The 27690-nt window shown below is 42.9% G+C and overlaps 2 protein-coding genes across 14 annotated transcripts in view; one reads left to right on the plus strand and one right to left on the minus strand.

Moving 5' to 3' along the window:
* The window catches only part of IFT140 (intraflagellar transport 140), an 85985-nt gene extending 78185 nt beyond the window's left edge, over window positions 1-7800 (minus strand). For 3 of the 10 annotated variants that reach the window (XM_056336032.1, XM_056336031.1, XM_056336030.1), the window contains exon 1: window positions 7329-7799. The gene's annotated coding sequence lies outside the window, so the exon portion shown is untranslated. Of the gene's footprint in view, window positions 1-4025; window positions 4370-4483; window positions 4684-7328 lie in introns of those variants that run through there. The other 7 variants (XM_056336029.1, XM_056336024.1, XM_056336033.1 and 4 more) reach the window with 6 other exon arrangements.
* Window positions 7801-8321: 521 nt separating this feature from the next.
* The window catches only part of CRAMP1 (cramped chromatin regulator homolog 1), a 52223-nt gene continuing 32854 nt past the window's right edge, over window positions 8322-27690 (plus strand). Inside the window, exons 1-5 of one of the 4 annotated variants that reach the window (XM_056334999.1) lie at window positions 8322-8736; window positions 10953-11302; window positions 21129-21322; window positions 22967-23120; window positions 25243-25326. In XM_056334999.1, coding sequence (XP_056190974.1) covers window positions 10954-11302; window positions 21129-21322; window positions 22967-23120; window positions 25243-25326 — 781 coding nt within the window. In that variant the 5' untranslated portion in view covers window positions 8322-8736; window position 10953. Of the gene's footprint in view, window positions 8737-10332; window positions 10517-10952; window positions 11303-21128; window positions 21323-22966; window positions 23121-25242; window positions 25327-27690 lie in introns of those variants that run through there. The other 3 variants (XM_056334998.1, XM_056334995.1, XM_056334996.1) reach the window with 3 other exon arrangements.

The raw sequence follows: 27690 nt of genomic DNA on the forward strand, positions 1-27690 counted from the left end.
TATTCTAAGTGCTGATGTTCTAAGGAAAAGAACTTGAAAGCAATGCTCTTTTCAGATTTTTGTGCCAGAAAAGGAGGAATTAATCTTTAATATCTTAAATACAGAGATGGTTTTGGGGATCTATGTTGTGTGATCTTACTGGCTTGGTTTCAAAAGAAAAACAGCTGGAGAAAAACACCTTGAGTTATTAGTGAATAACTCCGAGACCTGGTGGAAAAGAACAAAACAAAAAAGAAAAAAACAAAAAAATGCCAGCTTCGAAATGTTCAGAAGACTCCTTTGACATTTCAGGGGAAGAGACTTTCTTCAGCACAGCTAAACCATGATTTAAGAACCTGCAGGCACATATATGCATAGCAGTTAGATTTGCCTAAATCACCAAATGGACACCAACACAGGATGTAAACAGACTCTTGTTTTAACATCTCTTTACTTCAAATATTCTGTCAGTGCTTAAAATAAATCTTTTGCTTTTAAGAAGGCTGTCTTTCCCCCCAGCCCTGCCAAAAAAAAAAAAAAAGAGAAAAATTAAATCAGATTTAACACCTTTGACTAACCACAGATTAGAGAGGTGGGTAACATTTTAAAATAAGTTGATAGTTCCATACATTGCCTCTGATATTACAAGGAACAACATGAACTACCAGATGGGCAAACAGAAATGTGTAGTTAGCCTAAAGACAAGCAATTTGATCTTTCAATGAGATTCATTCACCTTTACCTCCATGTTACAGCAGCATGTGAGTCTAGTTTTATTGCCACACAAAACCACCGCAATAAAACAGTCAAATTTGAGTGGTTTTCATGTTTTTAATAGCTTTCTTATCTCTTCAGCTCTGTTCCAAAATACTGTACCCATTCTACCACTTTTGTTCTTACTTCATCTGTTTCATTTTACTCTAACAGGAGAAAAATTTAGTCCACATTTGAATCTAAGTTTTATATAGGCTCAGAATTCGAACTAGAAGAGAAATTCACTTTCAGATACTTTGAGATGCCTAAATGAAAAAAACAAATACTACATCAACCAAAACAAAAAACCCCAACATGTTTGGTATGAAATAATGGTTTTATAATACAAAACCACGCAGCTGTAATGCCTTTTCTAGAGCCACTTTTTCCTGGTGTTAAGTGTTCCTTGCATCTATAGTCATAAGTATTACCTATTATTATTGCTATTTCAGTCCCCTTCAGAGAAGGGAAAAGATATGTTTGTCAAGCTTACAAACTGCTTCTCTTCATCAATTCATTAATAGCCAATGATCCCTTTCAGCATTAATAGACAGCAAGAACAATTTTTCAATCAATATTGTATGTATTCAAAAAGACAGAGTAGCATTTACTAAAACAAGATTCAGTGATATTGTCATTCAAATTATGGACAATCCCTAATATAAAATAATTTTCAGCATCTCAAGAACTATACAAAATTGTACAAGAGACTGCTATATACAAATAGTTAATTTATTTGTCTAAGTGGATTACTCAGTGATGTAAAAATCACTGAACTAATGTTCATTTGCTTGCTGTAATCTTGGGAATTCATTAGTCACGTTTACTGTTGCTTCAAGCGTGTGTACTTAAACTGCAGCTTTGACAGATGCTTCCTCAAAGAAGCTGTCAAAAAAAAAAAGAAAACAGTAGCACTATCTCTACAAATTATTCTGGCACTACATGTTCTATTTTTTCAGGGTCTAAAAGAAGAGAATTTCTGGAAAAGTTAAACATTTTGTGGCTTGGAATAGAACATGACCAAGTCCAGATACCTGATCTCAGTAATCAGATTAGATATACCTGATGGACACTTTTGAAATAACCCACAAGCACTTCATAAAACCCCTCAGAGTTCATAGAATCACAGAACAGTTTGGGTTGGAAAGGACCTTTAAAGATTATCTAATCCAAGACCCTGTGTGGGCAGGGACATCTTTCACTAGATCAGCTTGATCTATGCCCTGTGCAACCTGACCTTGAAAATACCCAGTGATGGGGTATCCACAACTTCTCTAGACAACCTGTTACAGCGTCTCACCATCCTTATCACAAAACTTTTCTTCCTTATGCCCAAACTAAACCTACCCTCTTACAGTTTAAAACCATTAGCCCTCGCACATCAGTACAGGCCTGGTAAGAAGTCTCCCTCCACTCTTCTTACAAGCCCCTTTAAGTACTGGAAGGCTGCTCTAAGGTCTCCCCAGAGCATTTCGTTCTCCACACTGAACAACCCCAACTCTCTCAGTCTTTTCCGTACAAGAGAGGTGTTCCACCCCTCTGACTATGTTCATGGCCCTCCACCAGACCTGCTCCAACAGGTCTGTGTCTTTCCTTTGCTGAGGACTCCAGAGCTGAACTCAGTACTGCCAGGGGAGTCTCACCGGAGTGGAGGGACAGAATCCCCCCCTCAAACTGCTGGCCACGCCGTGATGCAGCCCAGGATATGGTTGGCTTTCTGGGCTGCAAGTGCACATTGCCAGCTCACGTCCAATTTTGCATCCACCAGTACCCCCAGTTTGTTCTCCACATGGCTGCTCTCAATCCCTTCATCCTTCAGCCTGTACTGATACTGGGGATTGCCCTGACCCAGATGCAGGACCTTGCACTTGGCCTTGTTGAACTTCATGAGGTTCATGCTGGCAAACATCAGACATGACACTAATGTCTGCCCACACAGAAAAGTTAAAGAGAGGTTCAAGGTCATTCTCTGTCCCTCTTCTTAACTGGCCAGACACAAGGCAGGTCTAGTCCAGACATCACAGACCCATACCAACGTGGCCCCGTGCTTGTGGTATCGTGTCCTTTGGGGAAATCAAGCCTTATTTCAGGGTTTATCAGCTCACCGGTCATATGCCACCAATACAGGGGCCAATGCAGACTGATAACCGGCCATCACCTCAGAACATGAGCAAAGGATTGTCTTTGTCTGCACCCACCAACATAGACATGCGTCAGATTTCACAAGGAATCAGTCATTTTACGAGGAAGATTATCCTCTGATATAGGACAATTTCCCTCCAGACAAACCTCTCAATTCACTACTTAAAAGCTATTTGGTTTGTAATTTATTTTAATAATTCATCAACTTGTATTTGTTTGGTTTGAATGTTCTGGGATTTAGGTAGATAACATCAGGATTCCTACTGCTACAAATAACAGCAGTGAGCCAGAATATATGCACTTATTTCAAAAGACAATCATCTACACTAGGAAACTTTTGTTTTTTAAAAAAATATGTTATTCTGTTTTTGGTGACAATTATTAAAAAGCTACTTTTACGCTCTGTCTGACAATGTTGTCAGCACATTTAGCATCTAAAGGAGGCTGATTATGATTAGGTTTGCTATTCTTGTGGAACTGCTACCAGCCACAAGCTTATGAGAAAACCCATCACCAAGCATGTTCATAAGGTGAGTTTCCCGTAAGCATTGCCATGGTGTTTCCCTGACAAGTCTTCACAACTACCTATGTAAAACCACAGGTTTTTCTTATAATCCCAATCTATAAGAAATGCTAGCTTTTACATTTGAAAATGCTTAAAATAGCCCCAGAAAAAGAATTGGAACACAAAATTGAGTTATGCTACAAAAAGATGGCTGACGACTGAATATTAATTCCTCTAACCAGCAAAACATGAAGAATAAATAGTAAAAATTTGATTAAATCCTGAACCCGCACCAAGGGTGAAAAGGCGCAGAGGCGAGCCCCGCCTGCTTCTGCCCCGGGCCAGCGCCTCGCGTGGGCCGAAACCTGCGTGGGCCACCTCGGCCGAGCTGCAGGGAGCACTCGCCAGCCCGCAAGGAGCCGCCGCTGCCGGCCCCGGGCGCGACAAACGCGCGGGGTCCCGCCCGCCCCGGTCCCGCCGCCCGCAGCGGCCCGGCCGCCCCGTTGCCTCAGGCTCAGCGCCACTGGCCCCGCTCCCGCCGGCCGGGCCCAGACCGACCGGGAAGAAGCCGGCCAAGCCTCTGAGGGTGCCCGGCGCCCTCGCTCGGGCCGACCGCAGGGAGCCAGGGCCCCTCGCCCGCCCCTACCTGCCGGCGGCCCCGGAGTGCGGCCCCGGCGCTGAAGGCCGCACCGGCTACGCGAGTCTTCGCGTTACCCCTGACAACGGAGAGCCTCGAGCACGGAAACTCCCGACCTGGAGCCGAAGAGTCACGGGAATAACCGAAGCGGTCCGCTCGCACACCGAAGAGAAGCGGAAAGTGCCGAACGCGCTCGGCCGCGACGCCCCGCGGCGCCCCGCAGGCGAGCCGGGGCCGGTAGGGGAGCGGGGCGAGCAGCGACCGCGCCGGACTGACTCTCCGCCGCCCTCGAACGGCGCGCGGGCGCCATGGTCAAGCATCAGCAGCTGCCTTCAGTTACGTCATGCATTAACGCTGCGCTGTAGCCCCCCAAAGCTCTCCTGCCGCTGTGCCTACACCCCACCCTCCCCTCCTCCAGCACCCCTGGGTGCAGCCAGGGACAGCGCAGCTCCATCCCCAGTCCTCACCCGTGCTGGGCCTGCATTCAGCCTTCACGGCCAGGTTTACTCAAAACAAGAGAATTCAAGATCCAGTCCTCATACTGCTGTCAACTCCACAAAGGTTTTAAATTCCTCTGAAGTCACAACATTTCCACACAAGCGGATGGAAAGGAGCCACTCCAACACAGCTGTGACCAGCAATTTCTGCATGCACTGACTTATGTTGACTCTGGCCATGTGTAACATATTCTGCAATTTATGTGGCATTTCACACCTTTTCCAATTATACAGGAATTACTGGGACCCTTCTGACAAAAAAAGAGTCAGTTTTGTTAGGCAAGTAGGAAAAAGTACTAGGTGGGAGGCAGACTTCATTAAAACACTCTATGTCTCCTCCAAAACTTAAAGATAGGCTTTAGGTAGGAAGGCAAAACACTGGCTTTAGACTGTCTTACTACAAGCTCAGCAACCCCTCTAGAATAAACTGTTCTGAGCACCAGCACTGACAGTCCCATTTCCTGTAGCTTTTTATCTTCTCCCTTACAAGGCATCAGCTCCAAGAAGGTCATTTCTGGCATCTCTTCTTGGTGGATTCTTGTACACGTAATAACACCTTTAGCTCACATTGGTGCCACTCCCAAAGCACAGTGCCCACAGGATTTTTTGAGAGCATCAGACTTGGAGCATTTCAGCAGACCGTGTGGGCAGATGCCTTGTTTTCTCAGACAACCAGGCTAATGGGGAAACTATTGCAATTACGTAGTACAATCAAGTTGGAAATACACGGCCAGCAGGAGCCTCAGGCAATCGTCTAGTCTATAATACCTTTCTGGGCTGGAATAAAAATCATCTGAAAACCTCACTGACTGTCTCTGCTCAAGTGACCATTTTTACAGCTTTCATAATTGCCTCGTTCAATGTTACACAAAATTTTGCCCAGTAACTGAACTGGACATCCCTACTTGTGCATGCTTAGCTGAATATTAAAGTTCCCTGCCCTCCAATACCCAACAGAGAAGACCTGCTGTAAAGGATTTGTATCCTAAACAGACAAATGAGCAGGGCATCCTAGGATACAAAGATCTTCCTTCCTGCACACTGCACTCATAAAAGATGTCTAACAGCTCCGAGTCCCTGTAGTCCCAAGACAGATTTCAGGAGTGCAGTCCCACACAGTGCATTTCATCCCTTCCTCTAAGGGCTTGACCTCACATGCCGGGGGGGGGGAAGTTTCACAATTAGGTGCTTCCTATTTAGTAAGCCATAAAGGATTAACAATAGGTGCATGACCTTTGGTTTAAATCCTCTTACCTGAAACAGGAAAGAACTGTTTTAGTAACACGAAGATCATCCATTACCATTTGTCAGATTAAATAACTTAAGAGCCTTTTAGCACAAATGAGTTATGAATGAAACTTAGTAGCTTCTAAATAACCTAAAAAAGGAAATACAGGACAACATGCACTGTACTGGTGGCTTTTACACCTAAGATTTTTGGAAGAGTATTTTCATGTTATAAATAATGTAATGATCATGCACATTACATGCAGAATTAAAAAAAAAAAAAAAAAAAGACATACAACAGAAGAATTAACTTTGTCCTTCTCCTGGACAGTTCTGTATTGCTTGATCCATTTCTAATAAACATGCAATTTGTTATCATACCTTAAAATACACAGGATGCACAGCAAATCCAAGTTAATGTTCTTGCCTAGTCTATAAAACCATGGCAACAAACACAGAAAGATTATTTGCATTTTGTATCTGTGCAGGTCTGCCAAAGCATGATCATGGACCCTCCCTACTATTAAAAAAAGAACGAAAGAAAGTTCAAGTGTCTTTTGACATCTCAACCTACCCCCTGCCTCTCAGCTCTTGTCTAACTCCTTTTTATTCAGTCTTTCTTTCACAAACATTTACACACATGAGCAATTTCACACCTTAACAGTCCATTTGATGCAATGGGGCTATTCAAGCATATAAAGATATTTACATACAGAGAGAATGGAAACCTTCAACTCTTGAGCTCCTTGGGGAGCTGAACATACCTTCATGTTTCTTTGCAAAGCACCATGGAAATACATAGCACTGCAGATGCAGAATGCATCATTTCCTGTCAATATTGTAAAAATCGGTTGGGGTCAAACCAAGTGGCAAAAATAAGCCATACGATCTTGTGCTACATTGTAACAAAACTGCAAAAATACTCTCTCAAAAAACAACAACCCATCCTAATTATTTCGAAGATTTAAATGCAAAGCTTTACAGTGGAGACAAGCCCATTGAGCAATTCTGCTCTCATTTTGTTTACAAATTCCATTTATAGCAATACACTTGGTTACTCACAAATACATTCTACAGCATATTTATAGATGACACCAAGGCCAAGGCATGTTCAAGTTTAGTTCATCATTGCAAGATAATTACTTGCAACACTCTCCATGAGAGCCCAATCTTCCATAACGCAGATGTCATCGTGAAGTTTAAGCTGCTAAGACACTGATTTCTAAGGTATAGCTTACAAAGATTTGCCTCAGAAGAGGGCCAAGACGTCCTTTCCTGCTACGATAGTAACACAGTTTCAAAAAGAGGATGATCTAATGTTCCTTCTACAAAGAATTTAAGAAAAAAACCTGTATGTCACACAGTACCAGTTGAAAGATTTTTGGAAATCATTGTTCCTAGCAATTAATGTGAAGTCAGCTCATGAAAGTACCAGAGAGCAGTCACTGGAAAACTGGCCACAGCAGTAGAGTAGCAAGAAAAATTCAACCTCCTTTAATTCAGTACATCACTGAGTAAAGCTTCTTCATTCTGGAGATGGTTTATTTAAAAAAATAAAACTAAAAAATTCCCACTTCAGGGTACTTACACAAGTGTAAGCTCTGCAAGAACACGGGAAGCTGCGAAGACACTAGGTCTTCCCAGGAGGTTACACGTGCCTAACTTCACGTGAGTTACTAGTAACCTTTACGAAGAACTGATCTAACCCTTTCGCCGGTAAGCAGCGTGCTGCCAAGCGAGCCGCAGCGCTGCGGCCGGTGGGGCTCCTGCGGGGCGGCCCAGCCCCACCAGAGGCGGCAGGCGGGGCCCGCGCGGGCCGTTCTCGTTCAGAACTGCCCACTCACCCCCCACCCCGACTAGCAAGGAGCGGTAGGCTGAGGCCAAGGAGCCATGCTCGGTAGTAGCCCCGCGGCACAGCAAAGCGCGGGCCCGGCGGGCGCCCCGGCGCTGTCCCAGCCGGTTCCGAGGAGAGCGCCTAGAGCTCCAGGGGAGAGCGTCCCCCAGCCTACTCCTCATACCCCGACGGGCACAAGGCAGCAGGAGCAGCGAGGGCTGCCGCCGCGATGCCCCCCCTCGCCCCGCGGCGAGGGGGAGCCCCGCGCTGCCGTCACCGCCCGGCTGTGACCCGCCCGGTACAGCCGGTACCGCGGGCAGCGCCCCACGCCCCCCCGCAGCCTCGCCCAGGAGCACCGCCCTTTCCCGGCAGGCCATGAGGGCACCGCCACATGCAAATCACCGCCTTTCTGGCCAATAGGAACCTAGATCACGTCCAAGGGCCCCGGCTATAGGGCCCTCAATTGGTTCTTCTTTTAGCCAGTCAGCAGCCGGCTCTCGGGATTCGTCTCGCCCTTTGACGGACACCAGCCACCACCTCTTCCTTTGCGTCGAGCTGCCGTCACCCGCCCCGCGCCGCGCTTTGTTTGGCTGGCCCTGGGGCCCCGGCCCCGCCTCTCGCCTCGCTCCCGTTTGCCGCTAGCCAATGGGGCGCCCTGCGTGGGGTCCCGGGGTGGGGAGCGCCGGCGCGCTCAGCTGGGCCCGCGCGTTGCGTCCCGGCCCGCCCCCTCGGCCCGGCGCAGTGTGACGAGGAAGCGGAACCGCCGCGGCCCGGACTCCACCGCGGCCCGCTCTGCGCCCGAGCGCGGGGCCGGGGGCGCCGGCGGAGTGCGGCCGAGCGCGAGGCGCCGGGGGCCGCGGCGCCGGCTGGGGGCGGTGAGGCCCAGTGGGGAGCCGGCGGTGCCGGGACCGCAGCCGCGGTTTCGGAGGAGCCCGGGGAGCAGAGGTCGCCTCCGCGGCCGGGAGCAGGGCTGCCCCTGCCAGCAAAGCTGGGAGGGCCGCTGGGCTCCGCGGTGGTCGTCGGGCGCGCTGGCCTGCTCCCGAGGTGGCGGGTCTGGGGCGCAGCCTGGGGGTGCCTGGGGCTGCGGGAGCCAGAAGACCCGAGACGGCCGCCGGCGGGAGCGCTGGAGCGCGGAACCTGCGCGGCGGCATTGATGCGGCAGGTGAGTCTCGGGGCGGGGGGCGGAGCGGAGTTTTATGGGGGGGGGGGGGGACGGCGCCCTTGGCCCCCGTGGGGCCGGGCCACCGGTCAGCGGGGAGCGGCGGCCCTGAGGTCTGCGGGGAAAGCGTCCTCTCTGAGGGGGCTGGGCTCCTGTAGCGGGCAAGGCGAAGGGACGGCGGCCCAGCACGAGGGTCTGGCGGACCAAAGCAGCCGGGCTAAGAAGATTTTCCCTCGGGAAGAGAAAGGAAAAGCAGGGGCAGCGTGAAAACGGGAGGGGAGAGCAGCTGAGACGGGCACCCTGGGTGCCGGGCACTGCTCCCCGCAGGGCCAGGCAGGACGCTGCAGGGAAGCAGGGCAGGCGGTGTGATTTGCTGCCCCAGCCCTGGAAGTGACTGTCCCCAAGATGAGTTTCTGGGGTATCCCCCGTTAGTTGTTGGAGGGTGCCACTGGATGCATCATTTCACTTATAGTCGTGATAAAACTAGAAATCAAGGAGATTTAAGGCTTACTTAAGTTTGTCAGCACAGACTATCAGAGTTAGAAGATTTCTGTCCTGAAAACTTGAAAACGCTCTTAATTCTTGTTGTGTGGAGACAAGCTTGTTTGCAATTGGGGACCTGTCAGGTGAACGGTTAACCAAGTTTTAGTATGACTTTAGATCCACAGCTCAAATCAGTTTGAATGTTTGCAAGGAACGGAACATTACCCGATGCAATTCGGAACAGGTAGATTCAATGGCTTCGCTGAAAATCGCGAGAGGGAAAAGTATTGGTTTAGTAGTAGGGCTACAGTCTGTGAACTGTAGTCTCACAAATTTGTATGCCATATAATGCTGATGTGTCTTGTTTATTTTCAACCACGTTATTCTGCTGTCAGGCTAATCCATAGCCATTGCATTCTTTATTTGTGATATTCAGAATTTCCTTCTCTTGCTGGTCTTTATCTCTGCCCTCAATTAAAGTTGGACTGTGGCTCCTGTTCTGGTGACAGGGCGGCTGCATTGCAACTGCTGCTTCTTTCTGTTTTGCTCGAGGTGGTTACTTTCTTGGGACTTGACTTCTAGGGATGGGGTCAGTGATATTTTTCTACCGCCTTTAAGAATAAAAAACAACCCAGTTGTTGGGTTTTGGCGGATAACATGATTTAATGCCTTAAGCTTTTGGGTGTCTATCTGGTACTTTGTTCCAGGATTTAACCCCCCCTAACTTTAGAATCGAGAGGCTGTATGAGGTGGGACGAAGAGGGAGCAGGCCGCCCCGGCGGGTGGCCCCGGTGGCAGATGCGGTGTGCAGGTAGCTGGGCTGAGAAGGAGGCCCGGGAGCCGCCGGCCCTCGGGCAGGTGATGGCTTAAAACTTTTTTGCCCGGTCCCCCCGACGTGAGGGGCGCGGAGCCGCCGGCAGAGCCCTCGGGTACCGGGGCATCGCAAACGGGGTGCCGCTGAGGTGGAGCGGGCGGGCCGGGAGCTGCGGGCCGGGCAGCCGGGCCAGCCGGGCCGGCGCCGGGGCCCGCGGTGACAGCGATGCTCGGGGCGGCGGGGCGGCCGGGCGCGGCGGAGAGGTGCCGGGGCTCCGGCGGGGTGGGGGCGGAGGGGGAGCTGGAAGCCTCGGTAGCCTTGGCCAGTCCCAGCCCCAGAGACACACACACACACAGAGAGGAGGAGAAGCCGCCGCCGCCGCCGCATCTGGGAATATGAACCCCCCCCCCGCGGCAGGTCGGATCGCCGCGGCTCCATGGTGAGGAGGAAGAAGAGCCCCCCTGGGCCCGAGGAGCCGCGGAATGGGTAGGATGGGGGGCCGGGGGCGGCCCGGCCCGGCCGCGCTGCCCTGCTCTGCTCCGCCGGGCTCGGCGGCTGCCTTTCCTCTCGGCGGCTGTCGAGCGCTTCCACACGCCCGAGTTTGGCTGGGCGATTTCTCCGGCAAAGGCGCCCCGAACCCCTTCGGGAGGGTGCCGGAGGGCTGCCGGGGGGGCCCGGCTGCCTTTTGGGCCGGTTTGGGGGGGGTTCCGGCGGGGCTTTTCCCCTCCCGCCCTCGGCACAGGTTGTTGGGTCGGGACAGCAAACGAAAGGGGATTTAGTAACAAACAACGGCGGCCATGTTGAGAGGAATTTCTGCAGCTAAACTTCTCCCCTCTCAGCCCAGGGATTTCTCGCCCTCTCTGGGGGGCTCCCCGCCCTGACTCTGTGCCCCCCTCTTTTCTCTCTCTCCCCCCCCCCACAGGATGACAGTGAAACTCGGAGAGAGCAGTGGGGAGGAAGGGGTGAAAAAGCTGGGCAAGAGAGCAGGAGGAGATGAGGAGTCCCTGGAAGAAGAAGGGGCAGGAGGAGGAGGAGAGGCAGCTCCAGGCAGCAGCAGCACAAAGAAAGAAGAGAAGATCATTAACAGCAACCGTAGCAGCAGCCCCCCACCGAACCCCAGCTTGTCGCAGGCCCCGGCCTCCCTCCAGCCCTCCCACAGCCAGGACCAGCATCATTTTCTCAGGTCCAGCGTCAGGCCTCAGAGCAAGAGGCTGAAGAAGGATTCCCAGGCATCCTCCTCAGTTGGCAGCAGCACTGCTGCAAAAGGCAAAGGTACTGGGCTTTGGGCACCCTTCAAACACGCGAGCAGGGCTGGGGGGGGTCACCTGTGGGCCTGGGGGTTGTCATCCTCCTGTAGATGCCATCTTTTGTTTGGTTTTGGGGAAGGTGTTTTGGGGTTTGTTCTCACAGTAGCTGAAATCCTCTTTGTGTCCCAAGGCTTCAGCTTCTCTGCTGCCCGCTGTCCCCTTTGCACTTACAGAAATGGGGGGGTTACATGCCTATGTGGAGGAGGAAAACATCTGCATTATGGAAGCAAACCTTTAATTCCTGTTTTTCATCTCTCAGGTTTTAGGGAATTCCCGTATTTTGGTTAGGAAATCAGGCTCTAGCTAGCTGTGTAATCAGGTAGCTGCACTCTGAGTTCTGTTCTTGGATAATAACAAAATATTCATTATAGGTAAAGAAGGGGGGGGGAAACAACCCACAAGGTGTTGGCAATTTCCCCAAATTATTTCTATGACCATTTTACCCAAGAAACTTTTGGAAACAGCTATGAAATACACATATTGCCATACTTGCTCCTAAGGTCGTGAGTCCTGTGTTACTGTCTCAGAACAGTTTGGGCATTTTTGTATGATTTTGGTTTAAAATTGTTTTGCATACATCTGAATGTTTGTGTGTGTGTACATACCTACACATGCTTTTTCACTTTAGCATTGTAGATCAGAACTTGATGTTTTTCAAAGCTGTTTCTTGAGTAGCTAGAAGACAGCAGGGGTATTTGAATACCTTGGTGCTATTGTGTGTGCTCAGCAGTTACTGGATGACACCTGGCACGGCAGTTGAGCTGTATGTGAGACTAATTTTGGGTACCTTGTGTTATTTTCTGTTAATTTTTGAGAAGAAAAAATCCAAACCTCTGAGATTTCTTCAGCATTTGAAATAACAAAGTTTACTGTTGTAAAACATGATAAAACTCCACGTAGCGTAAATGTGTCTTGGAGATTACCTCACTCTTTGGTCCATTATGGCGGTATGCACATGCTGGGTGTTAGGTAAACATTACAAATTACAACAGTTTTTTGTTAACAGTGATAAAGCAGTACAAATTGTGATATTTTAGTTATTACATAGCACAAAAAAATTCTTGAAATCAGTTGCTTGATAGTTAGTTTATATAATTGACTGAAGTATTTTTTAATACCTTAGTTAGGCCTCTTTAATCTCTTAAAACTTTTTGAGTGGAAAAACTCCTATGCGTCATGTTGGAGGACAGAAGGAAAGGCCTACATAATTTTTTCTCCTGGTTGCATTGAACCAAATAAACAAATGGATAGAATACCCAGGAGTGTTTAGCTACAGGTAATTATTTCAGGTGTTGTAAATAGTATTGAATGTGAGAAGGTGTTTCCTTGGAATACATGTTGTCCATGGTTGACAAGTCGAATACACACATTTGAAGTTATTACATTGCTTTCAAAGTGTATGCACGTGTGAACAAAACACATGTACCTTTGTGCACGTGTGTATTCATGTTTGTATATTTGTACATAAACATTCATTACCAATTTTAGAGTGGCAGAATGATTTTTAACTAGGTGTATCGACACAATTGAAAAACAAACTTAATTTATTTTGCAATTCAGATTCCAAAATAACCCAAATAAAATTATATACAGAATGGAAAATTTTATTTCCGTAATCAGTCACAGATAGTGCTTGTAATCACTGTACCTGACTATGTTGTCAAGTTTGGGGAAACTTCTTAAATCATTGGGATTGACAGTTGGTAGTAGAATTTATGGTTATGCTTTCACTTTTTGAATTACAAGACCAGCTGTAGCTCTGCTTGGCTAGTTTTGATGTGGACGCATTGAAGTTGATTATTCTGATACAGCTGAGGTCATAACTGTCAGAACTTGGAGAAAAAGAGCCATGGAGCGGGATCCTTTCTAATTTGAGTTCTTTACATTCAGGGATGCATACTGAAAGGTTTTCCAGGCTCGTCTGAATTCTCCCTAATGGAGTGTCTTGTGATCAGAATTTATAGGGCTTTGCATTCCAAGAGAAGTGTCTCACAGATCTAGCTTCCAATAGGGAACGAATGTGAGGGTGAAGATTGCTAGTAAAGATTGGACCTAAATCCTTCCACTTGCTGTCCCACCAACTTTCTCTTCCCCCTGTAAGTATAAAAATGATAAAAAGCTTGAAAGCCTGTGCTTTGGATTGGCTCTGAAAACGAGAAGCTTTTCCATTTTGAGCACCGCAGTCAAGGTGATGGCTGCAAAGGCAAATTTAACATTGGCCAGCAGGAGTGGCTAGACCATGCTTGTGCTTGGTCCAGTGAAACCAGAAATTTGGTTTTGTTGATAGTCTTTCAAAATGCTATGTAGCCCTTAAAATTTTATTAAAGTGGTCCTGCTTTTAGAATTGGTATTCTAAAGTGAAAACTCTTTCAAAGTTCTGAAGGAGTGCAATCAATAAACTTAATTTCTTTCAAATTGTTACTCAGCAGGCATTGGCTTGTCCTGATCATGCTTTTAAAAGTACAAATAGTGTTGAAAATAGTATTTTTTTTAAAATAGTATTTTAAATTTTATTTTGAAAATAGTAAATTTTTTTTGTCTGTTGCAGATCCATTTGTGCTTTTAGGGCGCTTCGTTGTAGCGAACACATTATTGATAATGTAAACTTTACTGTAAACTGTAGGAAGAGTATGCCGACCCAGCAGCTGCTGACTTTTCAACTTTACCTTACTATGGTTCTGGGAAGATTGTTCATAATAATTCTCAAATTCTGCCTAGTAGAATGTATAAATGCATTGCTTATTTTCAGGTTACCCTGAACGTAATCTTTAATTGCATCTTTGAATTCTGTTTCTTGCCTTTTTTGTGCACTTTTGAGTTTAGGGCAAAAGTGGCATAGAAAGCAGCATAGTGAAATGAAGTTTGAAAACTATTTCACTTCAAACAGCCAACCCATTTTGGATTGCTGAAAGGTTTATAAAATTTCCTGCACAAACATCTAAATCTGTGGGGTTTGGTTTTGTTTTGTTTTTAAGAATTCTTAGCTTATTTTGAAATGTTAGTTACATTTTTGTTGTATTTTCAAGTTCATAGTCTACACCTCAACTAATGCATGACTTCTTGAAGTATGAATGCTTTAAGTAAGTCTTAAAGTAACTTGCATGAAATTAGCAGAAGAACTTGAAGGAATAGTGGAGACAGTTTGAGAGTTCAAAAGCGGGGAGGTTCATTGAGGGGAAGGAAGCAGACCAATATAAGGCTGCTGAAAAAGAGGGATTTCTGAGAGTTTACTTCTGAAATACAAATGTTGCCGAGCACAGGTTTTAAGGTGTGTTTTGGGGCTTTTTTCCGTGAAAGTGGTTAGAACATGCATGTGTATGCTGCGACCACATTGGTAAAAGCAAATGTGGAATATGTTGCCATCATGTGCTGTAGATTTAGTTTGAAGTAGAGTGTTCCCATTTCTGTGTTTTTATCCATTTTCTGAATGCAGAATGAAGTCAGGAGGAAAAAGTAATAAAGTCTAACGATGATGAGCTGAAGCTTGAAGATGTCTTTTATGCTATTGCTCTAGATTTATTCATAAAACGTGTAGAATGGCCCAAACAAGTATTTGGATTTGTGTTGCAGTAGGAGGCAGTTCTTTCTTGAAAAAAGGATCATTCAGCTGAAAGCATTAATTGAATTAAAATGTTCCATCTTTTGGCATCATATAAAACTTGCTAGAAGGCAGTCCGGTTTGTTTCAGTGCAGCAAAATGTGTGTCCCATAGCACACGGTTTAAATTAACTACTGTCCTCTCGTGGAGAGGATGTATGTACCAAGGTACCCAATATATGTACTTACAAGATGATTTTATTTTATCTGCCCAAATATTTATGCTGCAGAATGTATTGTAATATTAATTTGAAATGTCATTCCTCCAGCATTATTTCTCCAGGGCATGAATGACTCTTCAGAGACTACTGGCACTTGTTTTCATGTTTTCCTTAATTCTGTCCACCTCATTTACACTTGGTACTTCTCCTTCCGTCCTACCCTGGCATGCTTTCATTTATTCTTTGCCCTCCCATTTACCCCTGTTCTCACTCCCTTCCTTTGAAAGTGGCTCAGGCCCAGAACTCCTCAGTATCCCGTGCCACAAGAGAAGGATTTTTTCATGTGCCCTTGTGTAGTAGGTACTGAACTTTGAAAGATGCCTGTCTGCAAGGCCGCACAACTGTGTGATTTGGATGGAACTTCTTTCTAGGCTTTACGGGTATTTTCTAATGGAAGAGCAAGAGAATAATGATTTACTGGACATGGGGGACTAACCAAATTTATTATAAACTGTGTTTATTTTTTACAGCTATGCTTGGTTAGCTCAGTGCTGCATTTGATACGTTAGATATTAAATATATACTGTCTGTAGAAAAGCAGTCTTTCAGTATAGTTTTGTTTGTAGACTCCTGTTGATAATTGACACTGTATATGTTTAAACACATTCAACTACATCTTGGTTGTGCAAATCTTGTAAATAATAAGAGGCAGAAGAAGCTAGACTGTCTGTATCCTTGGATATAAGGATGCTTACTGGCCATGTTTAAAACTTTGGATGTTAATATACAAGAAGAACACAGTGTGGTACAACCATGCAATATGGCATAAACTGTCCTGGACTTATCCTTCTTAGGAGTCCCTGCTATTTACTGTGGAGGCATACAAGGTAGAATCTTGTTTTCCACTTAGATTAGTACTCAAAATGAAGCATTGACTTGCAGGGAATGTGTCTGTTTCTTTTCCTCTCTCATCTGTATTCTCTTCTCAGCTACAATTCTTGGAGACGAAAGCAAACTGGATCCAGCCTGCAGCTTTGTTGGGTTGCCCTTCCACAGAGCAAGCAGCTTCGCATAAATTCTGAAAGTACGCACTTTCTGTGGGATCACCTGATTCATTTCTTCACTGAAGTGCATGACGTAGTATCTGCCATTAGAAAGATAAGTGGCTAGAAATGGGGCTCGTTTACCAAGCGATCAGAAAGGAAGTTTGGATGTTTGTCTTCAGTTGCTTTTTCATTAAAATTGAGGAGTAAATCTTCATTGAGGAATGCTCTGCAATGGGAAACACATTTGTGCCGCAGAATGTGTTTGAGGCTTTCTGGAAAGTATAGATCATAGCACCTTAGCCCAGCTCTGTGGGCAGCAGATGTTTTGATACACAATTTCATAAGACTGCTGAGCAGTAATGCAGGTTTGTGAGGATAAAATAGTCACTCAGATGTGTTTTCTGGTGTGGCCTCCTTAATGAATCTTTACTGAAACCTCTTCTGAAGGTGATCTCGTGTAGTTTATCCCTGCTATTGCCTCTTGTAGAACCCCAAAGAGAAGAAAGAATGTTCTGAAGGAAAATTTCTGGCATGTCACAAGTTGGCATTCACTTCCTGTGCTTTGGGGAGTGAGTTTAGCATCCTAATGCTCTGCATTTGGCCTGCAGCATGCAAGAGTCTTTGAAAGTACCATCTTGGTCATGAAGGTATTCCCTGATAGATGTTCCACCTACAGTTGGCCTGTGACCTCTGAAGAAGCTGAGAATTTTGCAAACTAAATCTATAGAACACCAACAAGAGAACCAGCGTGTGTGTTAAGATACATGTGTGTAGTGGGGATTAACTCTGTGGATTCTGGCTTCTGTGGATATGGAATCTGTCGTAGAAGATACAAATAAGCTGGCATGTAAGAGCTGCCAGTGGAAAATTGAAAAGCAAACACTAAGGTGCTAGTAGAGCCTGGAAGGAAGAACTTGTGGCTGTAGCCATGATAAGACACTGGCACTATCAGTGACTCGATTATTTGATACATGCAGTGTTCCATTGTTTGTCATTTTCATACCAGATTTTTAAATTGCAGGACTTAAATCCCTTTATGTAATTTTTGCAAGTGCTTGTGTTTTGCTTAGCTGTACAAAAGCAGCAGCTTTTTCTACAGAAGATGTGGTTTAAGGGGATGTTAGGCCATTCACAGATAAATGACGGGGCATATAGATGGGTAGAGAACACTGGATAAGAGGAATAAGTAAGTTTCTCTGAAACATTGGTGTTCTGATCCATGGTTTTATTGGGGGTTATAGTTCAAATACCAAATACAGAAACCTGATGTCTTTGCAAACTGTGGGTTGAAAGCTGAGTGGGAATGCTGAGAATTTACACATCCAAACTTGCTGCTTTGTACCTCATGTGCAGATGCTGGTGCTCCACTGCATTCTGGCATGAAGGGAAGGAATTCTTGTAGCTGTAATTGTGTGGGTGTCTAGTTCAGTGGTTGGGTGATGTAGGATAAGTAGACAGAGTGAGAATGACCATCTTGTCTTTGTCTTCTCTGCAGTGTTCTCCTTTTAGAAATTATTTTACTTAGAACAGGTACCTAAGCAGATTGGTACAGTAAGCCTTCCCCTCTCCAGCCATTTTGCAGCAGTAACTATGGCTAGCCTCAGTGGACCTTTTTGTTTTAGTGCATTGCTGAAGTTTTAAGTAATCTGTTTTTGGGAGTTAATGATCATCATCTATCATTAGTGAAGGCATGAAAACTTGTTAGCTGCTTTGTTTGTTAAAAGAATCTCGTACAGTAAGATTGGAAGAATGAATTTATGGGGCGTAATTTAATGATGTATGACTATCTTTACTCTTTCTTTTGCCTTTTATGCTGAATCAGTCTTTAATACCATGGTTTAGAGTATACTGCATTCCATTGCCTCACTAAGATCAGTAAACTCTAGGGTGGGTTGTGGTAACCCAGTGATAAATATTACCGTGCACAGTAGTGAGAAGGTTTACACAAAGGGATGATACAGCAAACTCCTTTATTCTTGGAAGAATTAAATGTCATGGAAAACTTCTGTAGAGATGATAGGATATTAGAATTTTTAGGTCTTCATAGATGGTGTTCTAAACAGTTGTCTGGATAGTAGCTAACTTGTGTTTAGAACAAGAAAGGCTGTGATAAACTTTGCAGGACTACATTTTGGCTTGTCTAATAGTAAGTATATGTAAAGGAACAAAAGAGCAATTATAAACTACGTATCCTTTGTAGAAGTGGAATCAATGGAATCCTTCGCATGTGCTTAATAGAACCATTAATTTCATATTTTACATACACCTAAGAGGAGCTTTATATAGTCATGTTAGAATTTGAAGTCCTTACTGTACTTTTCCTTCTTACACTTTTTAATAATGAAAACTTCACGTGTTCCAAGTGTACTGTACAACCTTTAAAAAATCCTTTGTAAGACCTGAACTTTAGGCAGCTGACTTGAGGTTTTTACTTGTTTGAGTATTTGTACAGAGTGATGTGTAAAAAAACAACAAACAAAAAATCCCACCCAGAAACCTTAGACAAAAACCACTGACCCAACAAACACACACTCCCAAACCCTGCATTTGTGGTTCCTGTAAATGATGTCTCACTAAGTTAGAGGTCTGTGATCAGAATAATAGCTCTGGAGTAGAAAATCCTGCAGCTATCTTGATAAACGATGTCTTTTGCTTTGGGAGCTACTAGCATCAGGAGACTGTAGACTGAGGAGTGATGTGTTTGAATTCCTTCTTCTCATCCAAAGGTTTTAAGTATTAAGATGTGTATTTCTTTACCGTGCAAATTGTGATATTCCAATCTTATATTTGCAGAATAAAGGAAGCAATTCTGTGTGTTAAAATTGTTGGTTTTCTTGTCAGCCATCAAGAGAGTTCAAGTGCTGAGGTTTTTCTTACGTTTGTTTTTGGTGTTTGGGTTTTTTTTAGGATTTACCTTCACAGTATAGAATTAAATTGGTTAACTTTCAGTAATTTTATCAGTGTCTGATGAAGGCTTTACAAAACAGAGAAGCTGTTTGAGAAGTTGGTTTTATGTTCATTTGCTTCTAGATGCCTAATTCTTTTCCATGTTTTGCCTTACAGGCTTCCCTGTTGTGATAGAAATAAAAGAAACATTAACATTAAAATGTTCACAATATCATATTTTACATCAAGTAAATATTTATTGTGTGCAGGGAAAAAAGTGTGCTTTCATACATCTTGCTCTCTTCAAGGTTTGATTTCAAATGTTCTTTGTTATTTGAACAAACAGCTTTTTTAGGCATCTGGAGAAACATGGTTTTGTCATCCAAAGGAATTACTTTCAAATTGCAACTGAATACGTAAGATATACCTACAAACCTTTCATATCTCTAAAGCTTAGTAAGCCTATAACTGGTACTCTTTTACTCTTCTGATACTCTTTCTTCTTTAAAAATGATACTGGGATTATCAGACTGGGTTATCCTGGTTCTTGAATGAGATAGATATATGTATATATAAAAACACCGACTTTTTCAGGTAATCAAACTGCTTATTTTAATGGAATTTTAAAAGATAACTATACTTGTAAGGCCTAAATATGATAGAGAGAACTCGGCTAATGTGTATAAGAGTTTGGGAAACTAGTTGGGACTGCTGTATTGTGCAAGCTGGATTTGTAAGCAGATTAACTAAGGCAAGCCATTTTATCATAAGACAAAACATAAAGGACAATAACTGGAAAAATGGAAATAGTAAGAAGCATTCTATATAATGAGCAATGTATGCTTTAATGTTAAAAGGCTTCTGTTTTATTAAGTATGCATCACATTGATAAGGGCAGTCAAATCTTAATACTACTTGGAAAAAATGAAGAAAATATATTTTTGAAATCTAAGTTACTGAGAATGGTTACATTTTCATTGAAAAATAGAGTGCAGTTCTTGGGACATCTCCCTGGTTTCTCGATTAACATTCCGATAATCTGTTAGTATCAAACCAAGCATCATGCTTGGTTTTATTTCTGTTGCGAATAAATCACAGGTTTAAGTTTAGTTGATGATGTTTTTGCTGATTAAAATGCCTTTGAAAGACTAATAGTAGTTTCAGAGGCAATTAAAGAAAAAAGGCTTTTTTTTTTTCTGAATTAAGATGAGGGAATGGAATCTTACTGCATTATATTTAGCTCTTACCTTCCTGCAGTTTCCCCATCCCATTTTCTTCCCTGTCCCCTGCTTGCATAAACAGCAAATTCTCTTAGTTCCATCAGGCTTTATTCTCATTTTAGTATTTCCAGTCTTCATGTGTTTTTTTCTGATCCGTGTATTCTGGGATGCCAATAAATGCCAAAGGTACAATCTAGATTACAGTTCTCTGCCTTTCTCCAAAAGCCACACGGGGATCTGGGGAAGATGAAGGGGTTGGGACTTGCCATCCTTGGGATACTTTTAATTATCCTAGGTGGGCGGGCTAAGTGTCAGAGACGGGACTCCTTATGTTGAGGGTCAGACCCTTGAGAATGCTGATCCATTGTCATGCGATGAACTGGAGTAGACATCTTTCAGTTGTTTCGCTACCACAGTTATTTTGGAGGCAGTAGGATCAAGACCAAAGGCAAGGATATTAAATTACATATATTTTCTCATGGTCATTAGTTTGCTTTATTGATTACATCAACGTTCAGCATTGAACACTGTGTTCAGCAGCTCCAAAGTTCTCCTCGGTGGCAAAGGGGCAACTGCAGAGCGCACGGAGTGTGCTGCCTTATAGGGGTTGCTCTGGCATATTCCTGCTTATCCATCTTATCTCTGGAAATAACAAATCAAACTATTGAAACCTTCCCTTTGTTTTTTGAACTCCTTGAGATTTTATTTCCTTAAAAAACTTATTATTTGCCTATTGTATTTCAGGTGAAATATTTTGGGAAAAAATCTGATACAGATGGGAGTAGTGGTGAAGGAGGAAATTCTGAGTTCCTCCCTTATCCCTCTATCCATGAATCCTGCTGTTGGTTTAATATTCACTCTGGACATTTTTTTTTTGGCAGCAGCAGATAATGGAGGCACTACATCTGGTGGGACATCAGGAATTCCTCCCAGCAATCCTGCTGGGAATTCCAAGGCAGCAGCAAGGAACCTGGGCTCCACAGCTGGAGAGAAGGAGGAAGGAAAGAAGGTCAGACGGCAGTGGGAATCGTGGAGCACAGAGGACAAAAATACTTTCTTCGAGGGACTGTATGAGGTACATGTAGAGGAAAATAACAAGCTTAGATGGCTTTGTTTAGTATTTGGACACTCCTAAAAAAGATTGATGCAGTTGAGATTTGCAGGAGCAAAATGCATATGAACGCATATGCATTCATTGGTCTATGCATATGTGTCTATACAGTTGGCTATAAACCAGCTGTCGATCAAAGCCACATTTCAAAAGTATCAAACTTTTTTGTTTTGAAATACACAAGAAATATTTGTGAGTTTTATTCATGAATGTTTATAATAATTAACATTATTTTTCAATTATGGTTCTGTTTCAAATGAGAAATAAATAAATGCCTCCATCTCAACTTCCAAAAGCAACACGCTTATGCTGTAATATTAACAAATAAGAAAATATGTTCTATTCTAATAAGAATTGTAGGCGCTGTGTTTAGTCTTTGACCGCAAAAAGGTTTGAGCCAAATCAGTACCAGGGCTGAGAGACAAAGAAAAGCTAGATCATCTTATCTTTTATCTCATACGATGTATATGATATATTCCTGGTTGTCCTGTTGCTGTGATTATTTTAAGAGCACTTCTGTTACGGAAGTACGTGCTAAAGGTGAAAACAAAAGAAGTGGTGGTGGGTTTTCTTTGCATGTGTGCATCTTGTTTAAAAATAATTTTTTTTAGTGGTAGGCATGATTCATGCATATGTATTTTGTGAACAAAATGAACACTTAAACACTGTTTGTTTTCTTTAGCTCCTCTGACTTGCAGTAATATTCCTGGGAACCATGTAATGTTTAAGTCCCTTCATCACTCTAAAGAAAACTGTTTTTTTTAATGCTGTGGAAAATATTCAAAAACTTGCTGTGAGATGGATTTGGGATTCGGTTTGTTTGGACCCCCACTTCCATTTGTTCTGTGTTGCTACCTTTCAAAAGAGGTTTTCATGCTTGGGTGTTTAAAAATGAGTTCCAGCCTTTTTTGAATACTAAGAAATTTTGTGATAGCAGGAGTTGAATGATAATGTACACAAAATTAAATTTTCTTCTTTTGAACTCCAGGGATGTTACAGGAATTACCTAGTTTTACAGGGACACTTAGGTGTCTCATTTTTACCCTGAGAATAAACTTCTGAATGACCTACAGTTTAAAACATGTGTTTTCTAGAAAGGAAGTCTTCTATTTATTTTTTTTACAATATAATATTTACCTTCATTATTTGAAACTCAGATTTTTTTACTCCTAATAACCAAAATGTGTTAAATGTGACAGACTTTTCATTCCCCCTAGTCAGAAATGTAGGTAGGAGAGAGAGAGGAGAAAATGCAGGGGAAAGAAAGCTAAATGAGAGAGTTGGTATTTTCAGTTCTGCTACTTAGCACATTTATGAGTAAAGTTAAGGATTTTTTGTTTGTTTTTAAAGTTTGCTAGCAACTTACTCTGAAACAGTTCAAGGAATCAGAAAGTAATTTATTTGGCATCTGTAATGCATTTTATGTAAAATAAAGGAAGGTAGGGTCATTCTTTTGCTGTTGAATTCTGATAGGCAGGAATTTTATTTATGACCACTGGAATCTAGTTTCCCACAAAGAACCCCAAAGTCCCTCACGTTGTTTGGGTTGTCTTATGACAAGATGCAAGTTTGATTTTGAGTATTGGATTTGTCTTATTTATTCTCCAGCATGGGAAAGACTTTGAAGCTATCCAGAACAACATTGCCCTGAAATACAAGAAGAAAGGCAAACCAGCAAGCATGGTGAAGAATAAGGAACAGGTCCGCCATTTCTACTACCGCACCTGGCACAAGATCTCAAAGTACATTGACTTTGATAATGGTTAGTATGCAATGAAATGGGCTTAGTGTAGAGCTGACAATCTCGTAAGAGTTGGAGTCCTGCCTCTTAGTGCCATCGTGGAGGACAGCAATGGTGGAGATGAGAAAATAAATACTCCATAGGATCTCTGTGAACATGTCTTATTTTTATTAGCGTGGCCATCTGAGGTTCATGGCTTTTGAAAAATACTTCTCAAGACTGGTATTTGTATCATTGCTTTTACATGAATTCACCACACCATAATAAATACTGATTCTACTATTAATACTGGGGAAAAGCCAGGTTCAAGGAAATTTTTTTGTGTGTGTGTGTTCTCAGGAACACACCTTTGAGGACAGCTGTCTAAATGTGTTAGTCAGGCATGACTTCATTGAGCAAATAGACTCCAGCACGGGGGAAGGTAGAAATAAATAAAAATGAAATAAATAAATAGTCCAGAACAAGTGTAAAAGGTGAAATATTTGCTCACACTTTAAATAAGTATGAAATTGTATCATTGGTTCAGTACCTTAGGATTCCCAGTGTCCTATTCCCCTCTTCCCCTTCTTATCTGTCCTTCCCCAGCTTGTTGAATAAAAATGGATTTGGGAAGTCCTATAAACTGCTAGTGGTGTTTTTTAACAATAGCAGTAATTGATAACTAATCTTTATCAAATGCATACTATTCAGTAACAGGCAGTGAGAATTCAAATCAGTTTGCAGGTAGGCTAATCTGAATAACAGGTTAAAGAAATCTATTTTGGAATGAACAAGTTCTACTAAGACCCAGAGTTCTTTTGACGACTTTGAGGTATGAAGAGTATCAGTTTTCCCGTTACCTTGTTGATGAAGTAAAAGTCTCCAGGGCGTTCCAACCCTTCCCTGGCTATATTCTAAGTTTCATGGTGGTTAATTTCCCGCCCCCCCCCCCCCCTTGTATTTAAACAACTCTAACATCAGCAAAATTGGATAGTAAATTCATGTATATGGTTTGTGGCCAGAGCCTCTCAAATTAAAAATAACTCATTAATGAGAAGTGGGTATGACTAGGAAAAACTTGAAGAAGTGCAAGATAGTGTGAAATGTAGTGTCTTTAAATTGTTTTGTCTGTTCGTGAGATTAGGTTATCTAAAGGAGGACTTACACATCTAAAACACCTGTCATAAGGTGTATTTTTTAGTTCCTTTTTTAAAACAAGACAGCATTTTAAGATTAAACAGGCTATTAGTATTTTATTTTAAAACAAACGTTACAGCAAACACAGTATGGAAGCACTTTAAAAAAAAAAAGTCTGTCGAGGAACTTCATCTGTTTTCTGGATAATGTCAAGTTCCATAACTATACCTGTAAGATCTGAAATGTCATTGGCTGAAGGAATTTAAAAATTACTGCAGTAGTTTGAGTGTTGCTGTTGGTAGGGATATGTGTGCCTGGATTTTGAGTTTAAAAGAGATGTAAGTCAAAGAACTGAATTCTTGATGAATAGGCAAGAATAGATATTTTCATCTGACTTGTAAACCACAAGACTTGTCTCTCCATGCTACCAGAGATACTTAGATCTGTTAGCAATAATGTCCACATCATGAGTTGACAAGAAAGGAGAGAAAAAACTTGTGAAGTTGAATAAAATCTGTGCAGTTCTTCATATAAAAATTTATAATTGCATTAAATCTTTCAAGGTGTATTCATGTGCAAAGAAGACATTCTCTGTCTTCTGGAAAATTCAGACCTACTTCTTAAATTTTGTAGAAGAAAGAGTTCTGTATGCATTGACGTGGGGGCATCTGGGCATTTCTTTTGGAAATTGTAAACAGTTACGTGACACTAAAGTTAGCTTTATTATGATTTAGCTTTATTTTGCATATTGAACTGTTGTATATTTGTTCAAATTCTATGGAAGCTGCTTTTGTTTTTTCTGTACTCTAAAAACTGTTGCATTTCCCAGGCATTTAAGTCACCAAAAGAAAATTGGTGAACCCATCTCATTGTACTGTTTGTTGAAACAGAAATTAATCTTACCTTCAATGTTGGTCTTGTCGTTGAAAATACAAATCATGTAATTTTCAGCGTTGAAATGAGTATCTGCAATGTAATTCTGTAAAAGTATCTACAGTCTGCATCTTACACCTTTTCTGCTTTTCAGTGTTTTCTCAAGGGCTGAAAAAATCCTCCCTGGAGCTTTATGGCTTAATCTGCTATGGGGAACTAAGGAAAAAGATTGGGGGATGTGAGTATGAGTGACTTTAAATTATTTTTGTATGGTAGAATCAGAAGTGTCTACCCTTGAAGCTGGTAATGTCTAGTACAGCTTCACTTTTGATTTATTCAGAATTTGTGGTCATTGTATTTATTGCAATAGTCTGTGGTTTCTTTTTTTCATTAAATGCATTTGTATTTTTAAAGACCTACTTAGTCTGTGGCATTAGTCCCCTTTAACAGATTTCTTTAGGTTTTGGTATTTGTGAAACACAGTACATGTAATACCCACAGATGACAGGTAAAGGTAAATGTGTGCACAGCTTAGATGATCTGCTTTGTTATTCTTGAAAACTAAGGAATTAAATGTGTAAATGATACCATGTGCACCCACAATTATGTCTGCCTATGCAATCAAAATCTGGGATGGTGCCTTTCTCTTTCATTCTCTAAATCTGTACTTACTGAACCCTGAAGATGAAAAAGCATTACAAATCATAATCGGAAATAACAACTTCACTGGCTAACCAAAATGTGTTCTGACCATGTCAATCCCAAAGGCTGGTTTTGTCTGTAAGGACCAGTGTAGACAGATGAGTGTATGCCATACCAATGCTCCCTTGTTTTCTGGAAGCTCATTAGTTCGATTAGCAAAATATCTGAGTTTAGGCTTAGTACCATGTTCATAGAATCATAGAATGGTTGGGTTGGAAAGGATTGTTAAATGCCATCTAGTCTAATACCCCTACAGTGAGCAGAGACATCTTTAACTAGATCAGGTTGCTCAGAGCGCTGTCCAGCCTGACCTTGAATGTGTCCAGGGATGGAACATCTACCACCGCTCTGGGCAACCTAACCTGGTCCAGTGTTTCACCACCCTCAGCATAAACAATTTCTTCCTTACATCTAGTCTGAATCTACCTTCTTTTAGTCTAAAACTATTGCCCCTTGTCCTGTTGCTACAGGCCCTACTAAAAAGTCCGCACTCGCCTTTCTTCTAAGCTACCTTCTAAGTATTGAAAGGCTGCAGTGAGGTCTCCTCAGAGCTTTGTCTTCTCCAGGCTGAACAACCCCCAACTCTAAGCCAGTCCTTACGGGAGAGGTGCTCCAGCTCCCTGATGGTCTTTGTGGCCTGCTCTGGACTTGCTCGACAGGTCCATGTCTCTCTTGAGCTGAGGACCCCAGAGCTGGATGCAGTACTGCAGGGAGGGGTTTCACCAGAGCAGGGTAGGGGGGCAGAATCACTTTCCTTGACCTGCTGGCCACATTGTTTTTGATGCAGCCCAGGATATTGTTCTCATGGTCTTTATGATGTCTAGAGAGAGCTCCAATGTGGCTAGCTTGGCAAACGGGCAGAGGAGCATGCACTGTGTGCGCTAGTCCATGTGCGTATACCTCATCTGTGTATTTTTTTCATTTGTCCCTAAGCTTTTTCTAGAGCCAGTGTTAAGTGGTAGTGCATGTTCTACATGCTTTGTTGAATTTGCGAGCCATGGAAAAGCATCAAAATATTTTCACTTCTTTGTGAAGTCATACTGGTTGCAAAGTGAAAAAGGCAGGAAAGCTTTAATGAGTGGACATGTGCAGTTCCTAACAGAATAATGGTATTTTGGCAAAATATTTTTTGTTGCCTGTATTATTTCCTCACCTGGGATTTTTATTGTGATGTGTCACAAATGAGACTGTTGTGAATGTTCATACTGACTTTATTCTGTTTGTTCAAAGATCTGCAGTGTGTTAATTCATCTTGGAGAAGCAATTTTGATCTGTTTCATGACAAAGAAGGTGCAGAGGCAAGACAGATTGCATTGTCAGTAGAAATCAGTGTTTCTTCCCTATATCAACATTTTGTCTTAAAAGCATCAACAGACCCTTCTTGCTATGACTGGACATAAAATTTCACACAGTCACCATGGCAATGCATGCATACTCTGTGCTTCTGTCTTTTTATAACTTTGGTACTTGGTTATGTATTTTACCCACTGTCACTTGGAAAATTCTAGTCTCTGAGACAAAATGGGCTTAAACTGCAAGCCTTTACACCCAGTTTGAGAGGTTTGCTCTGCAGCTGGTGAAAGTAGTTTCTTTCTCTCTCTTCCCCAACCCCCTTATGGTATTACCCAGTCCCATCTTCCCGGAAATTGAGGTGACTTATGTAGAGCTATTGAGACACAAAAGCATGTCAGAAATACTTCCAGCATTGCCAGAAGGAGGTTAATTGTTCAGTAAATAGATCTGAGCCTAACTATCACAGGGAATATAAATCAAGTTACTTCCATTTAAAAATGTGCAGAAGTGTGGGTTACATGTGCATTTTACTATTTACTTTTTTATTGCATTCAGTGCTGTGAGGGCTTGATGCTTTTTCATTGTGCTGTGCTGCCTTAGCAACAGA

The sequence above is a fragment of the Falco biarmicus genome, chromosome 4 (assembly GCF_023638135.1).
Source record: "Falco biarmicus isolate bFalBia1 chromosome 4, bFalBia1.pri, whole genome shotgun sequence".
NCBI classification, from domain to species: Eukaryota; Metazoa; Chordata; class Aves; order Falconiformes; family Falconidae; genus Falco; species Falco biarmicus.